This window comes from Hylobates moloch, unplaced genomic scaffold (assembly GCF_009828535.3).
Source record: "Hylobates moloch isolate HMO894 unplaced genomic scaffold, HMol_V3 SCAFFOLD_19, whole genome shotgun sequence".
Taxonomy (NCBI): domain Eukaryota; kingdom Metazoa; phylum Chordata; class Mammalia; order Primates; family Hylobatidae; genus Hylobates; species Hylobates moloch.
The window spans coordinates 40,971,711-40,989,995 of NW_026652294.1; the positions used below are offsets into that span (position 1 = coordinate 40,971,711).

Here is an 18,285-nt window from a genome sequence, read left to right on the forward strand (position 1 = left end):
CTATTTACAACAGCAAAGACTTGAAACCAACCCAAATGCCCATCGATGATAGACTGGATAAAGAAAATGTGGCATATATACATGATGGAATAGTATGCAGCCATAAAAAAGAATGAGCTCATGTCCTTTGCAGGGACATGGATGAAGCTGGAGGCCACCATTCTCAGCAAACACAGGAACAGAAAACTAAACACCACATGTTCTCACTCATAAGTGGGAGCTGAACAATGAGAACATATGGACACTGGTGGGGGAACATCACACACCAGGACCTTTCGGGGCATGGGGGATAAGGGGAGGGAGAGCATTAGGACAAATACCTACTGCACGCGGGGCTTAAAACCTAGATGACGGGTTGATATGTGCAGCAAACCACCATGGCACATGTATACCTATGTAACAAACCTGCACGTTCTGCACATGTATCCCAGAACTTAAAGTAAAATAAAAAATAAAAAAAGACGATTCGCCTTTGATCCTTCACCTCTGCCCCCGAATCAGGTGGGCTGCATTTATCCAGTACCCAGGCCGACTGCCCCAGAGCTGCAGAATTGAAACCCTCCACTGGGTGGCACTAGATCACCACCTCCTGTGCCCACCCATCCAGGTCTCCAAGGACTGAGTGAAGGAGCGGGGCAGGCACCCTCAGGAACTGTGGGGCACCCACTATCAGTCCTCCCCATGACACAGTATGGTGGGGACACGCTACTGGTGTCCATGTAAAGTCCCTGTCCCCACCCCCCAAAATTCTTTTTTTTTTTTTTTTTGAGACGGAGTCTCGCTCTGTTGCCCAGGCTGGAGTGCAGTGGCGCGATCTCGGCTCACTGCAAGCTCCGCCTCCCGGGTTCACGCCATTCTCCTGCCTCAGCCTCCCAAGTAGCTGGGACTACAGGCGCCCGCCACCACACCCGGCTAATTTTTTTGTATTTTTAGTAGAGACGGGGTCTCACAGTGTTAGCCAGGATGGTCTCGATCTCCTGATCTCATGATCCGCCCACCTCGGCCTCCCAAAGTGCTGGGATTACAGACGTGAGCCACCACGCCCGGCCCCCACCCCACAAAATTCTAATCTTCCTGATCAGCTTGCTGAAGGAGGGGCAGCTAAGCAGGGGGTGGAGAGATCACAACCGGGTTTTGAGATCTGGGGCTTTCCAGTCTAGGTTTCGACACTGTAACTCTGAACATGCCACTTTATCCAACCCACACGCCGCATCTCAAGTGTTCGTTTGCTCATTTATTCATTTATTGATGTTTAAGTGTAGTTACCATGAGTGGTAACTGACAGCAGGGATGGTGAATCTACTCGTCTGCATGCTGGAGTGGGGTCTATACCTGGGGACCCTTTGTTGGTACAGCTGTCTGTAAACACCAAACCTTCTTAACCTATTTCTACGTTTAACTCTTGGCACCTTTTTGGATAACCAGCCTGCAGGTTCACAAACCAGGACAAAAAGTAGTAGCTAGCTGGGCAAGGTGGCCTGCGCCTGCAGTCCCAGCTATTCTGGAGGCTGAGGCGGGAGGATTGTTTGAGCCCAGCAGTTCCAAGCTGAGGCCACAGTGATCTGTGATCACCTCTGTGAGCAGTCAGTGCATTCCAGCACGGGCAACACAGGGACACTCTGTTTCCTAATTTTTTTTAATTTAAAAAAGTAGTAGCTTTTATATCCAAATGTTACCCTTTCACAACCTAAAAGAATAACATTCTACCTCCCGATCCTGGGACTGGTGAACAACGCACATTCGCCCTCTCCATGTACTGCATGATTTATTTCTGTTACCCTGATGACACCTCAGCTCCCAAGGTTACCGTCCAAAAAGAGTCTGACTCAATCCGCCTGTCTTTCGGCAGCCACTATCTACCCGGGCCTGCGTCTCCAGAGCTCATCTCTCCTGAATTCCCCATACTGGTACCTACTATGTAGCTTTTATTTTTTCAAGTAAAAAATTGTGTCTGTCTTCTATAAAAGTAAAATGTGTTCATTTTAGGAAATTTGAAAAATAGCAAGAAGTGTAAGGAAAATAAAATGACCCATGATCTTAGACCAAAGGTTCTCAACTTCAGCACGATTCATGTTTTCAAGTTGAGCACTTCTTTGTTGTGGTGTCCCGTGCCTTGTGAGATACTTAGCATCATCCCTGGTGTCACCCACTAGTTGCCAGTAGCACCCCCTTCTCAGGTGTGACAATCCAAATGTCTCCAGACATTGTCAAATGTCCCCTGATTGATAGCCATGATCTCCGACGCAGACAGAGCCACCATACATTCTCCAGTTTATTTTTCTTCTAGTCCTTCTTCCTAAGTATAGATTCCCTTCTGCCAGATAAGACTGACTATATATGCAATGTGTGTCCTACTTTTTTTACTCTATATTATGTTGTGCGTACTTTCCCAAATTATTGCATTTTCTTCAGAAGCATGCTTGCTAATGGCTGCATAATATCACCGGCTAACCTCCAGCGCCATCATCCCTTTTACCCATCCCCTGTTGCAGGACAGTTAGGCTGGGTCTAGTGTTACGGTGCTGTAAATAATGCGTGAGTGAACAGCCTTGCACATAAATCAGAACCCCTCAAGATACCCCACGAACAGACAATAGATGAGAAATCCCTGTGTCGATGGCTTATAATGCACACCGTTAAATCAGCTTCTGAGATATCAGTCATACCAGTGTCCATTCTTGAAAATAGATGAGTAACAACTTCATAGTATTTCAGAAGGGATTATGTTTTATTAGGGAAGAAAGAATGATTTTGAGGATGGGGAGCTGTTTCTCATATTCTTCCTGATGATGCCCTGGGTAACACCAGATTTCTGTCATTGTTGCTGAACCACATCAGAATTTAGGCTGATGTCTTCCAAAACAGCCTCAAATCAGGAGACAAGTAAGTTTCACTTCAAACAGGTTAACAGAATCTGTGTTGAGAAGGCAAGCTGGGAGCTCAGCAGGAAACATACAAAGCCAGGATTGATTCATGATGGGTGACATGAGCAGAGGAGAGAAGGAAACCAACAGGCCAGCCTTGTGCTACTGAGTGCTAGTTCACTGCTCAGCAGTGCTCCTCAGACCTACAGCATCAGCATCATCTCAGGGCTGGCTGGAAACCCAGAACCCCAGCCCCCACCCTAGATCTCACGGATTAGAATCTGCATTTTAACAAGAGGCCCAGCTCACTCTAAGTCCATCAAAACATAAGAAGTCCTGACCAACACTGAGGTCCAAATTCTTTTCCAGAGTTAACTGAACTGAATCAAAGCCCAACACTCAGCCTCCTACGAGAACGACTAAATAATGTTCCCCCAAATTAACACTCTTGTCCATGTTAAAGCTGAGTGTCACATTTCAGCTGATTATACTAACAGCCAATGGGTCTCCAGATGTTGCCAAATGTCCCTTGATTGAGAACCATGGTCTCAGATGCAGACAGAACCACCATCAATACTCCGGTTTATTTTTCTTCCAGTCATTTTTCCTTATGTTAAGTATAGATTTCCTTATTTCAGTGACTGGTCCATAGAATCCACTGCATACACAGCTACTGTCATCATCAACATCATCAATATTATCATCATGATCATCATCAATGATCATTATTGTCATCATTTTCATTATCACCCCCAGGGTTCTGGCATTTTAATTTCTGGAAAAGGTTGCTGGAGTTTAGAAGCTTCATTAAGAACATCTTCTTGATAATTTATGGGTAGACTGACTAAGGCTAGTCCTCAGTTTTTCAGGCACAGCTTAACGCAACTAGAAAAGCCATAAGCACTGACATCAAGGTCCAGTCTAACCACTGAGTAATCCTGTGAACCTGCACAGGTCACAAAACTGGGTGGAGCCTTGGTGACCTCATGCATACCTTGAGGTGTTACTGACGCCTAACTCACATGTTTGCATAAGCATCAAGTAGGATGGAGACTGAGAAAACACTTTGGAAATCGTACAACATTACTCCCATTTCCTTCCATCTCACAGCTGTCTTGATGCTACTTCATCAAATGAGATGATCAAATTTTACTAAATTCCATTCTGGGTAATCTGTCCGTGGGAGGGGTAGGGTAGAGAAAAGGAAAATTGTCTGGCACATCCATACTCTTAAAGTGGTGAGAAACAAAGGCTTCAGGTATCAGGAATCCAGACCAGAGAATGGAACTCTCTGTCCTAATGGTTTCAACCCCATCACCGTCAGCCCCTCCTCCAAACCACCCTCAACTTCTAGAAAACCAACAGACCACAATCAGCCAACCCTCTCCCCGTCAGGGAACACTGAAACAACCCAGACACAGCAACCACTTTCTACCTGGGGGCAGAACTGGGCTGCAGCCACCTGGACTCCCATGATGGACTTTGTAATGAAGCCTTCCTGGGCCTGCAGAAGCAGTGACCTCTATACCTCCCTTAACAGGACCCCTTACCTGGGAATCACCGGTGGATTTTCGGACACTCATGTGGGCAGTCTCTGGAGGGTGCGCTGGGGTCCCTGACGCGTGGTATCCATTCACTGCAGGGACAGAGACACGGCTCAGATGCTGTGTGGGCCACAGACGGGCACCCCTGCCTTTCGTCCACTGCAGCCCCTTTTCCCACCTCCTTCCTTGGCTCTGAGAGGTCCTGCATGGCGAAGACCATCCCTCAGGATCTGATCTTATCTGTATTTGCAGAGCTGGAAATGGGTTGAAGGCATCTCTCTAATCCTCAGCACCCAAATTACTGAATTCTTAGGGGACTGAGTTTCTTCTTTAACCCGAGAGAAAAAGGAATGTGCCTAACAGGAGAGGAGGTCACTATGGTCCAGCTGCCATTGCTACAAATACCCCATCAGTTGTAGTTACAAATGCCAGTCACGGGTCCAATCTCCCTCCGTAGAGTCGGGGCGGGGGGCTCTCCACCACCTTCCGACAATTTCCCTCATCTTTCTTAGTAACTTCTCCACCCTCAAACTCAGAGCAGCGGAGTGTGAATATACTCGAAAGAGGACTGGATTGACTGGTCACCATGAAATTAGGCTCTGTCAATTAATAGTCAGGTGGTCATATGCACTTCATTCTTGAGTCACTGTTCTCCTAGAATTAAAAATACATCATCTGGCTTGGAGCTGGGGCTCATGTCTGTAATCCCAGAACTTTGTGAGGCCGAGGTGGGCGGATCATCTGAGGTCAGGAGTTTGAGACCAGCCTGGCCAACATGGTGAAACCCTGTCTCTACTAAAAATACAAAAAAATTAGCCAGGCGTGGTGGCAGGCACCTGTAATCCCAGCTACTCAGGAGGCTGAAGCAGGAGAATCGCTTGAACCTAGGAGGCAGAGGTTGCAGTGAGCTGAGACTGCACCATTGCACTCCAGCCTGGGCAACAAGAGCAAAACTCCGTCTAAAAAAAAAAAAAACACACACACATTATCTGAGGCTCTACCCTTATAACTTTATGTCTCTTGGGGGACACTCACTCATGCTCCCAACACTGCTCTCCAAGGGACAGGGGGAGCCCTGATATGTAGTATTTGTCGATTTCTGTGCCAAAGACACTCCCAGCACGGACTGTTTCAAGCTCCAACGCCACCACACGCACGCTCCTGACGTCACGAATTCACACTGGGACCCACATGATCTCGGTTCCCAGGTGGTACCGCCCTCGTAGGAATATAACTATGTAAGCTTAGATGAGCAGCTTCTCCTCAGTGACCCTCAGCTTCTGTACCTGTAAAATGGGGATAATTCTATGTATTCTCCTGACCTACTTTGTTGGTGTGAGAATCCAACAAAGCGATAATTGCAGAAGTTATAAGTAGTCATAAAGCACTTTGTTTAAAAAAGGGAGGGATGAAAGGCAGGGTGCGGTAGCTCACACCTGTAATCCCAGTACTTTGTGAGGTGGAGGCAGGAGGATTGCTTGAGTCCAGGAGTTCCAGACCAGCCTGGGCAACATAGTGAGACCCCATCTCTATTTTTAAAAATATAAAAAATTAAAAAAAATTAAAAAGGGAGGAATGGCCGGGGGCAGTGGCTCATGCCTGTTATCCCAGCACTTTGGGAGGCAGAGGGAGGGCTGCTTGAGCCCAGGAGTTTAAGATCAGCCTGGACAACACCGTGAGACCTCATCTCTACAAAATAATTTTTTTTTTAATTAGCTGGGTGTGGTGGCTCGTGTCTGTAGTTCTAGTAACTCGAAAGGCTGAGGTGGGAGGATAGCTTGAGCCTGGGAACTGGAGGCTGCACTGAACTGTGATTGTGCCACCACACTCCAGCCCACACTTCAGAGTGACACCCTGTCTCAAAAAAGTGGGGGAGCGGAGGCATGCAGAAGGGGAAAGTCATTGCTTTGGTTCCTGAATTGAGTCTGCAGGAACCACAAGCCTGCGTGATCTCAGGAGACCAGGACAATGCACCATCCCCGTGACCCAGGCTTCAAGTAATTGCCAACACGTATATACAGTGGGGGTCAGACTGGAGGAAGATCTATACACTAATGGCCAACTCCTGATTCTTCTAGAGAAAACTCTATAGCGTGGCAGGAAGCACAGGAGAATATGGCTGAAAGTTACCACCAACACCTACTCATTTGGAGCGACCAGGGCTGGAGGCAAGCGTTGGGCAATGGGATGATGACGCCCGTTCCACGGAGAACCCGTCTCCTGCTCAGGTGGTGCCCCATTCTCCACCGCTTGCAGCGAACACTCCAGGGCCAAGCAAGGCCACAGGCAGCCGAGTGCCTGTGGGCAGCTGGGCTTCTCCGCCAGCCACAGGGTTTACCTCCCATTCCAGAATAAGGTGGTTGCACACATCCCAAGGAAATAGAAAACTGATCCACAGCAGGCCCCTAGTGCGGTGGAAGCTTGGGGAAGCAACAAGAAACAACAAATCCACCCTGCGAGGCCAGCTACAAGCCTGGGCCACACCCACATCCGTCAGGCAGCTGGCCAAGTGCAGATACCATCCACCCACTACGAAGGCAGCTTAAGAGGAGAGGCCAGGATTCCAACAGCATCAGAGAAAATGCTGAGGGGGCCAAGGAGAATCCACTCCGACTGGCATCAAGCTATGCCAGGAAAGACATGAGCCTGATGATAAATACACCCCACAATGAGGGCATGAGAGTGGAGAAATTTTATCAAATAGCATAGAATCATCTGGATAAAACACAGATGCTGAAAAACGTAAAGACAACAGAAGAAAACCTCAGGACGCTGCTTTCAGTTTAGGACTGATGAACAGACAAAAACAAGGAGGATAAAGAAGACCCAAATAATTTAATTTAAAAGGCTGACTGAAACAGATGTAGCAAACATCATATCCTACAAACAAAGATAACATCTTCTGCCAGGAAGCCCTGGAACATTTAAAAACTTGGTCACATTTAAGCCACAAATAAACTATCAATAAATGGCAAAAGGCATAAAAAACACAGGCCACATTCTTTGACCAGGAAAGCAATAAAAGTAGATATTAATAACGAAAGAATAAATATACAAGATCCCCATCCCCCCAACTCCTAAACACTTAGAAATGTAAGAAACTGCCCTCTTAAATAATGCCAGATCAAAAAGGAATTTAAAACTGTAATTACACAATATTTAGAAAATAATAAAGAAGAATATATCAAAACAAATGGGATAAAGTCTGAAGTATACTTGGAGGGAAATCCACAGCCTTAATTATTTCATTACCAAACCCAAAGGAACAAAAATAAATGGACTAAACATTCAACTTAAGATTTGAGGAAAAAATTTTAAAGGCCAATAAAATACGCCAAAAGAAAACAGGAGAAAGGAATAGAAAAGTGGTAACAGAAATTAATGAGTCAGGAAACAGGAGACCATTAGCAAACCATGGCTGGTTCTGTGTGTGTGTATCACAACAATAAAAACAGCAGATAAGCCAGGGTAATTTGAGAGGGAAAGAGAACACAAATGCTCAGAACTAGGGATTAGAAAGAAAACAACGGCACAACAAATATAGTAGAAACTTTTTTTTTTTTTTTTTTGAGACAGAGTCTCGCTCCGTTGCCCAGGCTGGAGTGCAGTGGGCGATCTCGGCTCACTGCGACCTCTGCCTCCTGGGTTCAAGTGATTCTCCTGCCTCAGCTTCCTGAGTAGCTGGGATTACAGGTGCCCGCCACCATGCCTGGCTAATTTTTGTAATTTTAGTGGAGACGGTGTTTCACTATGTTGACCAGGCTGGTCTCGAACTCCTGACCTCAAGTGATCCGCCAGCCTCAGCCTTCCAAAGTGCTGGGATTACAGGCATGAGCCACTGCGCCATACTCATAGTAGAAACTTTTTAAATGCAAGAACATATGACTTACAATTCTATATCTTCAACACCAAACCTCCCATGAGATTCAAATTATCAAAAGGGTTTCAAGAGATGCCAAAACGAAGTCAAACCTTTGAAAAATGACCTCCCCCAAAAAGGCACTGGAACCAGATGGTTTGATGGGCAAATTCATTCACACAAGAAAGAAATACCCATGCACAGAAACATGCAGCAGGCTTCCAGGTCTACTTTACAAAGTCAACATGACCTTGACCTTAAAATCAAACAATACACAAAGGAACCATGTTTAGTCTGCTGTCGAAAATGAAATGCACAAGTTTTTATCTGAGCAGGTAATAAATCTCTATCTTTGATGATGCTGAGTCCCCATGAACCAAGGTTGTCCCAGCTCCTGAGGAGACCCTGACTCCCTCCCTCCCCAGACCCTCCAAATGCATGCGCCCAGGGTCCTGCCTCTCCTCTGCCCCAGTCTTTCCCCACACTTGCAGCCGCCAGGAACTGTCTAAAGCGGAGACATTTTGCCCCTAATCCAATCCCTTGTTCTCACTTCAGTTCTGGTCTGTCAGCTGATGGCTAATTACTGCTCATGTCAAAACAATTACGAGGAAAGAAAACATAGTTTTCCATTCGACCCTTTCTCCCCACGTAGCAGCTCCCCTTGGACACCCTGTCCAGCTGCGTTATCACTTGAAGTCTCCCAGGCACATTCAGAACACGTCTCAGTGGAGATCTAGACAGTTATCGCCCACGAGATCCCGGCAACCCTCACCCACAGCATTCCTCATTGCCATTCCCTGTCCTCGGGGCTCCCAGCTCACCCAGGGTCAGCCACAAAACAAATGAGGCGAGAAGTGGGTGCTTCTGGGACCTCCAGCCTCTGGGGGAGGAAAAATGAAATTGGTCAAGGATCACTCATAAAGGGAACATAATTCAGTCTGGAGATAACGAGGAAAAAAAAAGGCAAATGTCACACTCAGCTGTTTTTAAGATTTTTAAAAAGGGAACTAAAAGCTCCATCTAGTTAGTAACCTTAGCAGCTTCAAATATAAATAATACACACAGGCACCCACATACTTCATTTCCCTTATAGGCAGTTAAGCAACTTGAGAGGGCTTAGGAGGTGACTAATGAGAGGAGGGGACAGACATTTGGGTAGAAAAGAGGAGAGGGAGGTCTGGGTAGGGAGAAGTCAACAGAAACAGAGAAGGAAGGAGAATATGAAAAGTTATCGAGAAAGGCCAAGCAACAAAGAAGCGCCAGCAGCTCCGCCACCCAGGGCGCACCCCCACCCGCAGCTCGGCTCCATCTCTCAGTACCGATCCCTGATGGAAAAAGTCGCATCCTCGGAGCCCTACTCTCCAGGTTCCTGTTCCCTGAGGAACCCAAAAGAACATAAGAAAATCAGCCATGAACACTCTCTTATTATATCTCCTGTAGGTCTGGCCTAATTTCTCCTCTCTCTGAAATAAACATAGTAATTTCATTCCTCAAAGTTAGGAAACCTGGTGACCGGGTGCGGTGGCTCACGCCTGAAATCCCAGCACTTTGGGAGGCTGAGAGGGGGGCGGATCACTTGAGGTCAGGAGCTCGTGACCAGCCTGACTAACATGGTGAAACCCCGTCTCTACTAAAATACAAAAAGTTAGCCAGGGGTGGTGGCGCACGCCTGTAATCCCAGCTACTTGGGAGGCTGAGGCAGGAGAACTGCTTGAACCCGGGAGGTGGAGGTTGCAGTGAGCCGAGATCGTGACATTGCACTCCAGCCTGGGCAAGAAGTGCGAAACTCTTTCTCCGAAACAAACAAACAAAAAAAACAAAGTCAAGGAACCCGGGAGTGCCGAAGCCCTGGTTCTTGAAATCCTCACTTCCCTCTTTTCCTCTTCCCCTCTCTTCTTCCCTCCCTCCCTTCCCCTCCTGCTTCCTTTTTTCCTTCCCTCCTTCCTTCTGCCCATCCTCCTTCCCTCCTTCTTTCTTACCCCCCTTTTTCCTTCCAGCCATTCTCCTTCCCCATCTATCACATATTAAACATAGTACAGCCTAATATTTCCCCAGGTGTGTTAAACAGGATAGCAATTCTGCCAGATGTGTATTGTAAGTGTTATGCAGTGATAGTAAAGGGTCAGTGTTATAGTCCAAAGAATTTAGGACAAATACCCCATTATTCAGATTGAGTTTATTTACAGTAGGCCTTTTAGAACATGCTGACATGCGATGAAATCTCAAACAAGGGAACAGCATGCAACATCCTTCCACGCACACAGGTGCAGAACCCGTTGAGGGAAATACAGCAAGGCTACCGTGAAATCCACTTTGGGACACACAGTCATGGCCATAGAATGCAAGGTTTGAAGTGGGGCAGTTCCGTGCTTATCCGGTCTGATGACATAGGGCACAATTACGGCCTCCTTCCTCCCACCACACTCTGGAAGGCCTCGCAGGTTCCTTGGTCACCATGCTCACCTTTCTCAGGAGGATCCACTGTCTACCACGGCCCATTTAGGGGAGCAGTTTTACATAAATACCTTTCTGTTCCAGAAATTTCTCTCTGGCCACCTGGTCCTCACTGTCTCTCCTGGTTGTCTAAGATGTGAACTGCGTTCCCAAAGACAGAACTGATAAAAGATTTTCCCACATGGTTGTGAACAGTTAAACACCCGTGGCTGCTTTCCACGACATCAGAGGTTAAACGGGCCTTTGTAAGGTCCCAGGAGCCTCAGCCGCAACAACACTGCTTCCAGGGAAACATGCACTTCTTCCAACAGAGGGTGTCATGGCCTTCCCTGGAGTCAGCAGTGAGGTCTAAGTCAGAGTGCTGGGGAAGCTGCTTTGAACCTGAGACTGGCTAATTCCGCAAGAAGCGAGGGTCTTCCTTCGCTCCTACAGGGGAGGGGAGAGCTGTTCCAGGCTTCCTGATCTGGAGAAGAAGGTGTGGGCGAGGGTGAGGCTCCGGGTTCCGGAGCCCCCTCCCCAGAGAGCCCCTGCTCAGAGGAAGCACAGCTGCCTCCCTAACCATACGCCTGGCCGGCTCCTCAGGCTCAAAGGAAGGTCCTCCTTGCCCTTCAGCCTCTGCAAAGGCACTTGCTCTCTCCCCTTTAATCTAGGTTCCCTGAGGCTACTGGAGGCCTAAGGATGATCCCTCAGTGGGCTGAAGCCCCAGGGCTGAGCAAAGCCAGATCCTGAACCCATGTTTCCTGAAACACTCCCGCAACCACCCACCAGGACAACCTCAATAAATAATAGAATTCTTTTATCGTTAAGAAAAACATGTAAGTTCAATGCACATCCCAGGCCCAGAGGCTCAGAAAGGAATTCACTTTCCGCATTTGCACTGTTGACACAAAAGCCACAGATGCCTATTTGAATTTAAACAAATCAAATTAAAATAAAATCTAAATGCAATATGATTTCCAGGACTGGATCCAAGAACAGAAAAAGGACATGAATGGAAAAACTCATGACATCTGAATAAAGTCTAACATTCAGTTACTCGTAATGCACGATGTCAATTTCATGGTTTTGACAAATGTACTGTGGTTCTGTAAGATGTCAACCGGGGGAACTGAGTAAAGAAGGCACAGGAACTTACTGTCTTTATAGCTTTTCTGTAAATTAAAAATTGTTCCCCAAATTTTAAAAAGTTACTACATTAAATGAAAATTTCAGCTCCTTGGGCATACCAGCCACATTCAAGTACTCCATAGTGACATGTGGCTAGTGGCTACCATATCGGAAGGCGCAGAGAAAGAATGCTTATACTGCCACAGAGCGTTCTACTAGACAACACTGCCCTGTACTTGTACTGTCTTCATTCTACGCAGTGACTCATACATGAAACTCCCAGCATCTCCCTTTTCACTCATTTTCTTTCCCTTTGCCTGTTACTATTTCTTTCTACAAATCAGTATTTCCACACTGCACATTAAGCCCAGCCCAAAGAGGATTTTTAATATTTGCAGCAGTTACTGAATGGTGTCCTAGGTGCTCTGTTTTGGTTTAAACTTTACTTCTTACTCATGCAGGTCTCACCCAGAAAGCCTGGCATTAAACACCTCTAGTAAAGCTACTGAATAAACACAGCTTCCATAACTCTGGCGATATTAAAGGATGGAATGCAGGCAAAGTCCCCAGCCCAGGGCTGATCCTAAGTAGCACCCAACATTCAAAGACTGCAGTCTAGTTTGTATGGGGGGGGGGGGGGGGGGAGGACTCTGGGCATGTTTCTAGAACTCTCTTCCCAGCTGGCAATCCGGCTGCCTCTGCTTACCAGTATCCAACAAACCTGCACTAATAAGAATGAACCAGCTCTGTGGGTGGCCCTTCAAACTCTCTCTAGAAGTTAACAAAGCTACAACACAAAAGTAAAGCTGGCTGGGCATGGTGGCTCATGCCTGTAACCCCAGCACTTTGGGAGGCTGAGGCTGGAGGATCACTTGAGTCTAGGAGTTTGAAACCAGCCTGGGCTATATAGTGAGACCTTGTCTCTTTGAAAAATCCTTTAAAAATTAGCTGGGCAAGGTGGTACGTGCCTGTAGTCCCAGCTAATCGGGAGGCTGAGGTGGGAGGATCACTTGAGCCCAGGAGGTCAAGCCTGCAGTGAGCCATGATCACACCACTGCACTCCAGCCTGGGCAACAGAGTAAGACTCCAGCTCAAACAAACGAAATAATCCAAAAGCATGCATGGATGGGCAGGGCCTCGTTTGATCTCTCTCCAGGCCCTCAAGTTTATGAATGGGGAAAGTGTGGCCTGGCAAGGAGAAACATGCCCAAGGCCCCAGTTTAACAAATTGTAATTTCACAAATCTAGGATGCCAGTGATTGAGGCCACAAGTAGCTCATGTCTGTAATTTGGGTAATTTTGGGAGGATCACTTGAGCCCAGGAGTTCAAAACCAGTCTGAACAATATGGCGAAACACTGTTTCTACAAAAAAAAATAAAATAAAAAATAAAAAAAGAAAATAAGAAAATTAGCTGGATGTGGCAACACATGCCTGTAACTCCAGCTACTTGGGAGGCTGAGGCAGGAGGACTGCTTGCAGCCTGGAGGAGGAGGCTGCAGTGAGCTATGATCATGACTCTGTATTCCAGCCTGAGTAACACAGCAAGACCATGTCTCTAATAAACTAGTATATACTATTGATTGTAAGATGCATCTGACTTCCAAGATATTAATATGTCAGGGGAAAATGTATGTCTTAGAATCAATGACACAGGACTCTTCATGCTGATGTAGGGAACTGCTGCATCTTGCTTCAATGGGCCATGGTCTGGGAACCCTTGAGCCACGCTGAACTGATGCTCTGGGTCACTCTAGAACTGAGCTTCTCCACCTCGGCACTAGGAAACACTTAGGGCCGGGTGATTCTTTGTTGTGAAGACTTGCCTGTGCACTGTGGGATGTTCAGCAGCATCCCTGGCCTCTACCCACTAAATGCCTGTAGCGCCTCCCCCCGGTGCTGGCAGTCAAAAATATCACCAGACATTGCCGAATGTCCCCTGGTAGGCAAAATCACCCAATAGAGGCAGGAAAGCTTAACACATATGTGGTACGTTGCAAACAAACAAAGCACAAAAGAACTGAGTTAAACAGGTTTCTTCATTTCAGGCCTTCCTGCAGTCTTCAGAACACTAATGTGCCTGTCCTTCTTCATCCTCCTTCATGGAGCACAGACAGATCTGGCATCCCAAGGATTCCACCTTAGGAAATACTACCCCAGCACCCTGGGGTGGGGGCAGAGGGGGACAGGAGTTGTCAACACACTCAGTCTAGCCTTGGCCATGCTAGCAATTCTCGTCTCTATATCTGACCTTCTCCACCCATCTCCCTACCTTTCTCAGCCCCCTTTAGGGGCCTAGCACACAGTGCAGCGCTGAACAGACAGAGGCTCTTGAAATGCTTGTAGGGTAAAGAAGGGAGCCTGTTAAACCCAGGCCTCTAAGCCAGGGACCGGAGGCAGCTCCTGTTGAGCCCCCCTTCTGCAGGACAGCCCCCATCAATAGCAGAGAGGACAAGATGCTGCCTGTGGAGGGTGCCAGGAGAGCAGGCTTTGGAGAAGTGACCCCATCACTCAAAGGGTAAGTCTCGACCAGCCCCACCAACGGGGCAGGCTGTGAGTCACACCTGCCGTCTCTACACGTCCAAGCCTCCCTCTGCTGGCCTCCCTGTCCTGTCCTCCTTCACCGATCACTCTGGCTGGAAAAGACAGCTGGGTTTCCTTTTTAGTGTCTGGCTGGCATGGAGTCAGCCAGGAAAAAGGACACACCTTGCGTCATTCACACTGGCATTTTGATTGTTAAAACACACACACACACACACACATACACACACACACACACACACACACACAAACAAGAACAGTGAAAGAGAAGCCAGTGGGCTCAGAACTGCCTGCTGTCACGCGGCAGCTACAGCATGAAAGGGCCCATTTCTGGGGACTTGGTCTGAGACAGCAGCACTCCCTATCTCCCTAGGAAATCCGTCACAGCTGCCCCATGTCCCTCCCCCACAGGGGGTTCCTTTCTTAATTTTTTAAAAATTTAAGTAATAATATAAATATAAATAAAATGCTTTTGAAAACCTAAAATAATTTTTGATAGAAAACACCCACCTTCCTATCACCTCTCCCACGCCCTGGCTGATTTTCTAGAGGTAATATTTTCCCATCATGTCCAGTTTTGAGCTCCTCTGCTGGCACCTGTCATATGCCTAAGCAATACGCTTTGAATGTGCACTTTCCTGTCTTCAGGTCTCAATGCCAGACAATATCCAAAGACTCCCCGCTCTGAAAGGTGAGGATCTGGTCACTCGCATTGTGTCCTGCCTCCCTCTTTCTATCCAGTATTCCAGAGTCCTGTGATTACCTTTGGTCCTTCCTGTGGTTCCCTGTGCTGCTTCAGGTAAACTATTTAGACCAGGGATTACTTTGTCTTCCGAGAACTTTACGCAGGCTCTCACCTCCCTTCCACAGAAGCTGAGGATGTCACGCTCAAGGCATTGAAAGATTAAATTCCCAGGAGGCAGAGGTTGCAGTGAGCCGAGACTGCACCACTGCACTCCAGCCTGGGTGACAGAATGAGACCCTGTTTCAAAATAAAAACAAACGAACAAAAAAGAATGTCCATCTCAACTGCCTCTGCTTGATTACCTTTGCAGATGGGGAACTCACACCTTCAAAAGGTCTCCCTCACACTGTTTCAGGTGTTTTATTTGAAAGCTGCCTTATAAACATCTGCCTCCTTTTAGCTTCTTCTCTGTGATGTCCACAAGAGCCACATAGAACAGTTCTGTCCACATTTCAAGTCTTCCTGCCCCTGACAGACAGGAAAGAGCTCTGACATCTCACCTCCCCCAGTCATCTCCTCCCGCTAAGCACCCGAGGAGGAGTGTGCAGGAGGCCACCAGAGCTGCTGCTGGCACTGCCAGGGAGACACCAACCTGCCTGGCAGCAGACCTAAGGGGCCCCCCCACCGCCAGGCCCGACCCCTCCCTGGGTTTGCTACCTCAGCCAGGGTTAAGACCCAGGACCCATAGTCTCAGCCTCTCCACTGAATGTGGTGTCAGGGCCCTCCCAGTTGCCCCAAAGCAGATAGCAGACATTACCTGTTGGAGGCAGAGAGCTCCTGTGAGAGCCAGGGCTGGCTGGAATCCCAGGAGAACTGCTGGGACGTTCCCAGGTGGTCTCTGGTGAAAGAAGAACAAAGAAAATTACTTAGAGAATGTCACAGGGCAGAACCTGAGTTTCAGAGAGCAGAAGGAGATGCTCAGAGCTGGAGAAAAATAGAGACAGCCAATCGCCCTCCTCCCCAACCCTGGCCAGACAGGACCCTGCTTTCTGCTCCCATATCCATCCATCTCCCTTCCTGCCCCCTGCCCCCTACCACCATCCCATGACCACAGAGCTTCTTTTTGCTGGGGGCCCTTCTCGATGAGGCTGGGGCCAGAAGGAGATGGACTTCCTGTTGAGATGTCAAGATCCTCTGAAACATCCTCTGCCCCAACCTGCCTCTTCATTCACCCCCACTTTGTCTCGGGACTCTACACTCTTCTCCTGGAACCCTGAAGTTGCCAACTAGGTATTTCTCCCCGAATGTCCACCATTACCTGAAACTCCAAAGCACAGAGGTGCAGGGGCCTGTAAAGAGACAGGGGCCCTCTGCCACCTGGGGTGACTTCAAGTTTCTTCCTGATTTTGCAGTTCTGTCTCATTTCAGCTGTAACTGCTGAATTTGCCTGGTCACCTCTCCCCCTTCCAATGCCCTGCTACAGGCTCTAATCAGAAATAAAACTGGCTGGGCACAGTGGCTCACACCTGTAATCCCAGCACTTTGGGAGGCCTAGGTGGACAGATCACTGGAGGTCAGGAGTTCGAGACCAGCCTGGCTAACATGGTGAAACCCCGCCTCTACTAAAAATACAAAAATTAGCCAGGCGTGGTGGCACGTGCCTGTGGTCCCAGCTACTCAGGAGGCTGAGGCAGGAGAAACCTTGAACCAGGGAGGCAGAGGTTGCAGTGAGCTGAGATCATGCCACTGCACTCCAGCCTGGGAGACAGAATGACACTCTACCTCAAAAAAAAAAAAAAAAAAAGAAGAAGAAGAAAAAGAAAGAAAGAAAAGAAAGAGAAAAAGAGAAAACTAATACTGCAGCTACAGTGTTGTCCCCCGAACACTACCCATTTCACTGCCGTGAGCAGAGGCTTCTTATGAAGTTATCTAGTGATAAAAATAATACTTTCTCACTACAATTTGATAATGCAAGAAAACACACAAAAATAAATATCACCCATCATCCCACCATTCAGAGGTCATCACCATCAACATTTTGGTATCCATATGTTGATTTGTTTTCTAAGCATATGTTCCTCTTTAAAATAAGACAAAATCAAACTGTAGATTCTTTTCATGTAACAATTGTTGTGATTATCTTTCCAAAATCTGTCTAGGCGCAGTGGCTCATGCCTGTAATCGCCATACTTTGGGAGGCTGAGGTGGGTGAATTGCTTAAACTCAGGAGTTTGAGACCAGCCTGGGCAACATGGTGAAACCCCATCTCTACCAAAAATACAAAAATTAGCCAGGTGTGGTAGCACATGCCTGTGGTCCCAGCTACTCGGGAGGCTGAGCTGGGAGGATTACTGGAGCCCAGGAAGTCGAGGCTGCAGTGAGCCATGATGGTGCCACCACACTCCAGCCTGGGTGACAGAGCAAGACACCTGTCTCAAAAAATAAAAACAGGCCAGGCGTGGTGGCTCACGTCTGTAATCCCAGCAATTTGGGAGGCTGAGGTGGGTGGATCACTTGAGGTCAGGGGTTCGAGACCACTCTGCCCAACGTGGTAAAACCCGATCTCCACTAAAAATAACAAAAATTATTTGGGCGTGATGGTGCGTGCCTGTAATCTCAGCTACTCAGAAGGCTGAAGCACGAGAATCACTTGGACCCAGGAGGTGGAGGTTGCAGCGAGCTGAGACCATGCCACTGCACTTCAGCCTGGGTGACAGAGTGAGACTCCATCTCAAAAATAAATAAATAAAAATAAATTTTAAAATCTTTTCAAAATCATTGAATGGGGCTGTATAGCAAAGTGGTTAGGCTCTGTTTAGTGCGGTGATTCTAGAGCCAGACTGCCTGGGTTTGAATCCAGCTCTGCCTCTCACCACCACTATCCTTGGCCAAGCTACTTATTCTCCGTGCCTCAGTTTCCTCCTATGTAAAATGATTTCAATAAGGTATCCACCCAAGGGAGATACTGTATTAATACCAAAGGCCCACATACATGCCTCTAGCGCTAAGCCATTTTTAAAGTTAGTCTGACATGAGGATATAACATTCGTTAAAAATTCCATTACTGAAAATTCAATTGTTTGAAACAATAAAAACAAAACTGGGTTCTTGACTCAACTTTGCTCCTAAACTACCGTGCAGCCCTAGGCAAATAGCACCACCCCTCTGGTCCTCTGATGCTTCATCCAAAATAAAGAGGTTCGGCTACTTGGTCTCGTGGGCTCCAATACTC

The 18,285-nt window shown here is 47.4% G+C and overlaps 1 protein-coding gene across 7 annotated transcripts in view; it reads right to left on the reverse strand.

Moving 5' to 3' along the window:
- The window catches only part of GAS7 (growth arrest specific 7), a 279,805-nt gene that overhangs the window by 49,890 nt on the left and 211,630 nt on the right, over window positions 1-18,285 (reverse strand). For all 7 annotated transcript variants that reach the window (XM_032139667.2, XM_032139670.2, XM_032139673.2 and 4 more), the window contains exons 3-4: window positions 15,871-15,951; window positions 4,415-4,500 (exon numbers count right to left, since the gene is read on the reverse strand). In XM_032139667.2, coding sequence (XP_031995558.1) covers window positions 4,415-4,500; window positions 15,871-15,951 — 167 coding nt within the window. The remainder of the gene's footprint in view (window positions 1-4,414; window positions 4,501-15,870; window positions 15,952-18,285) is intronic.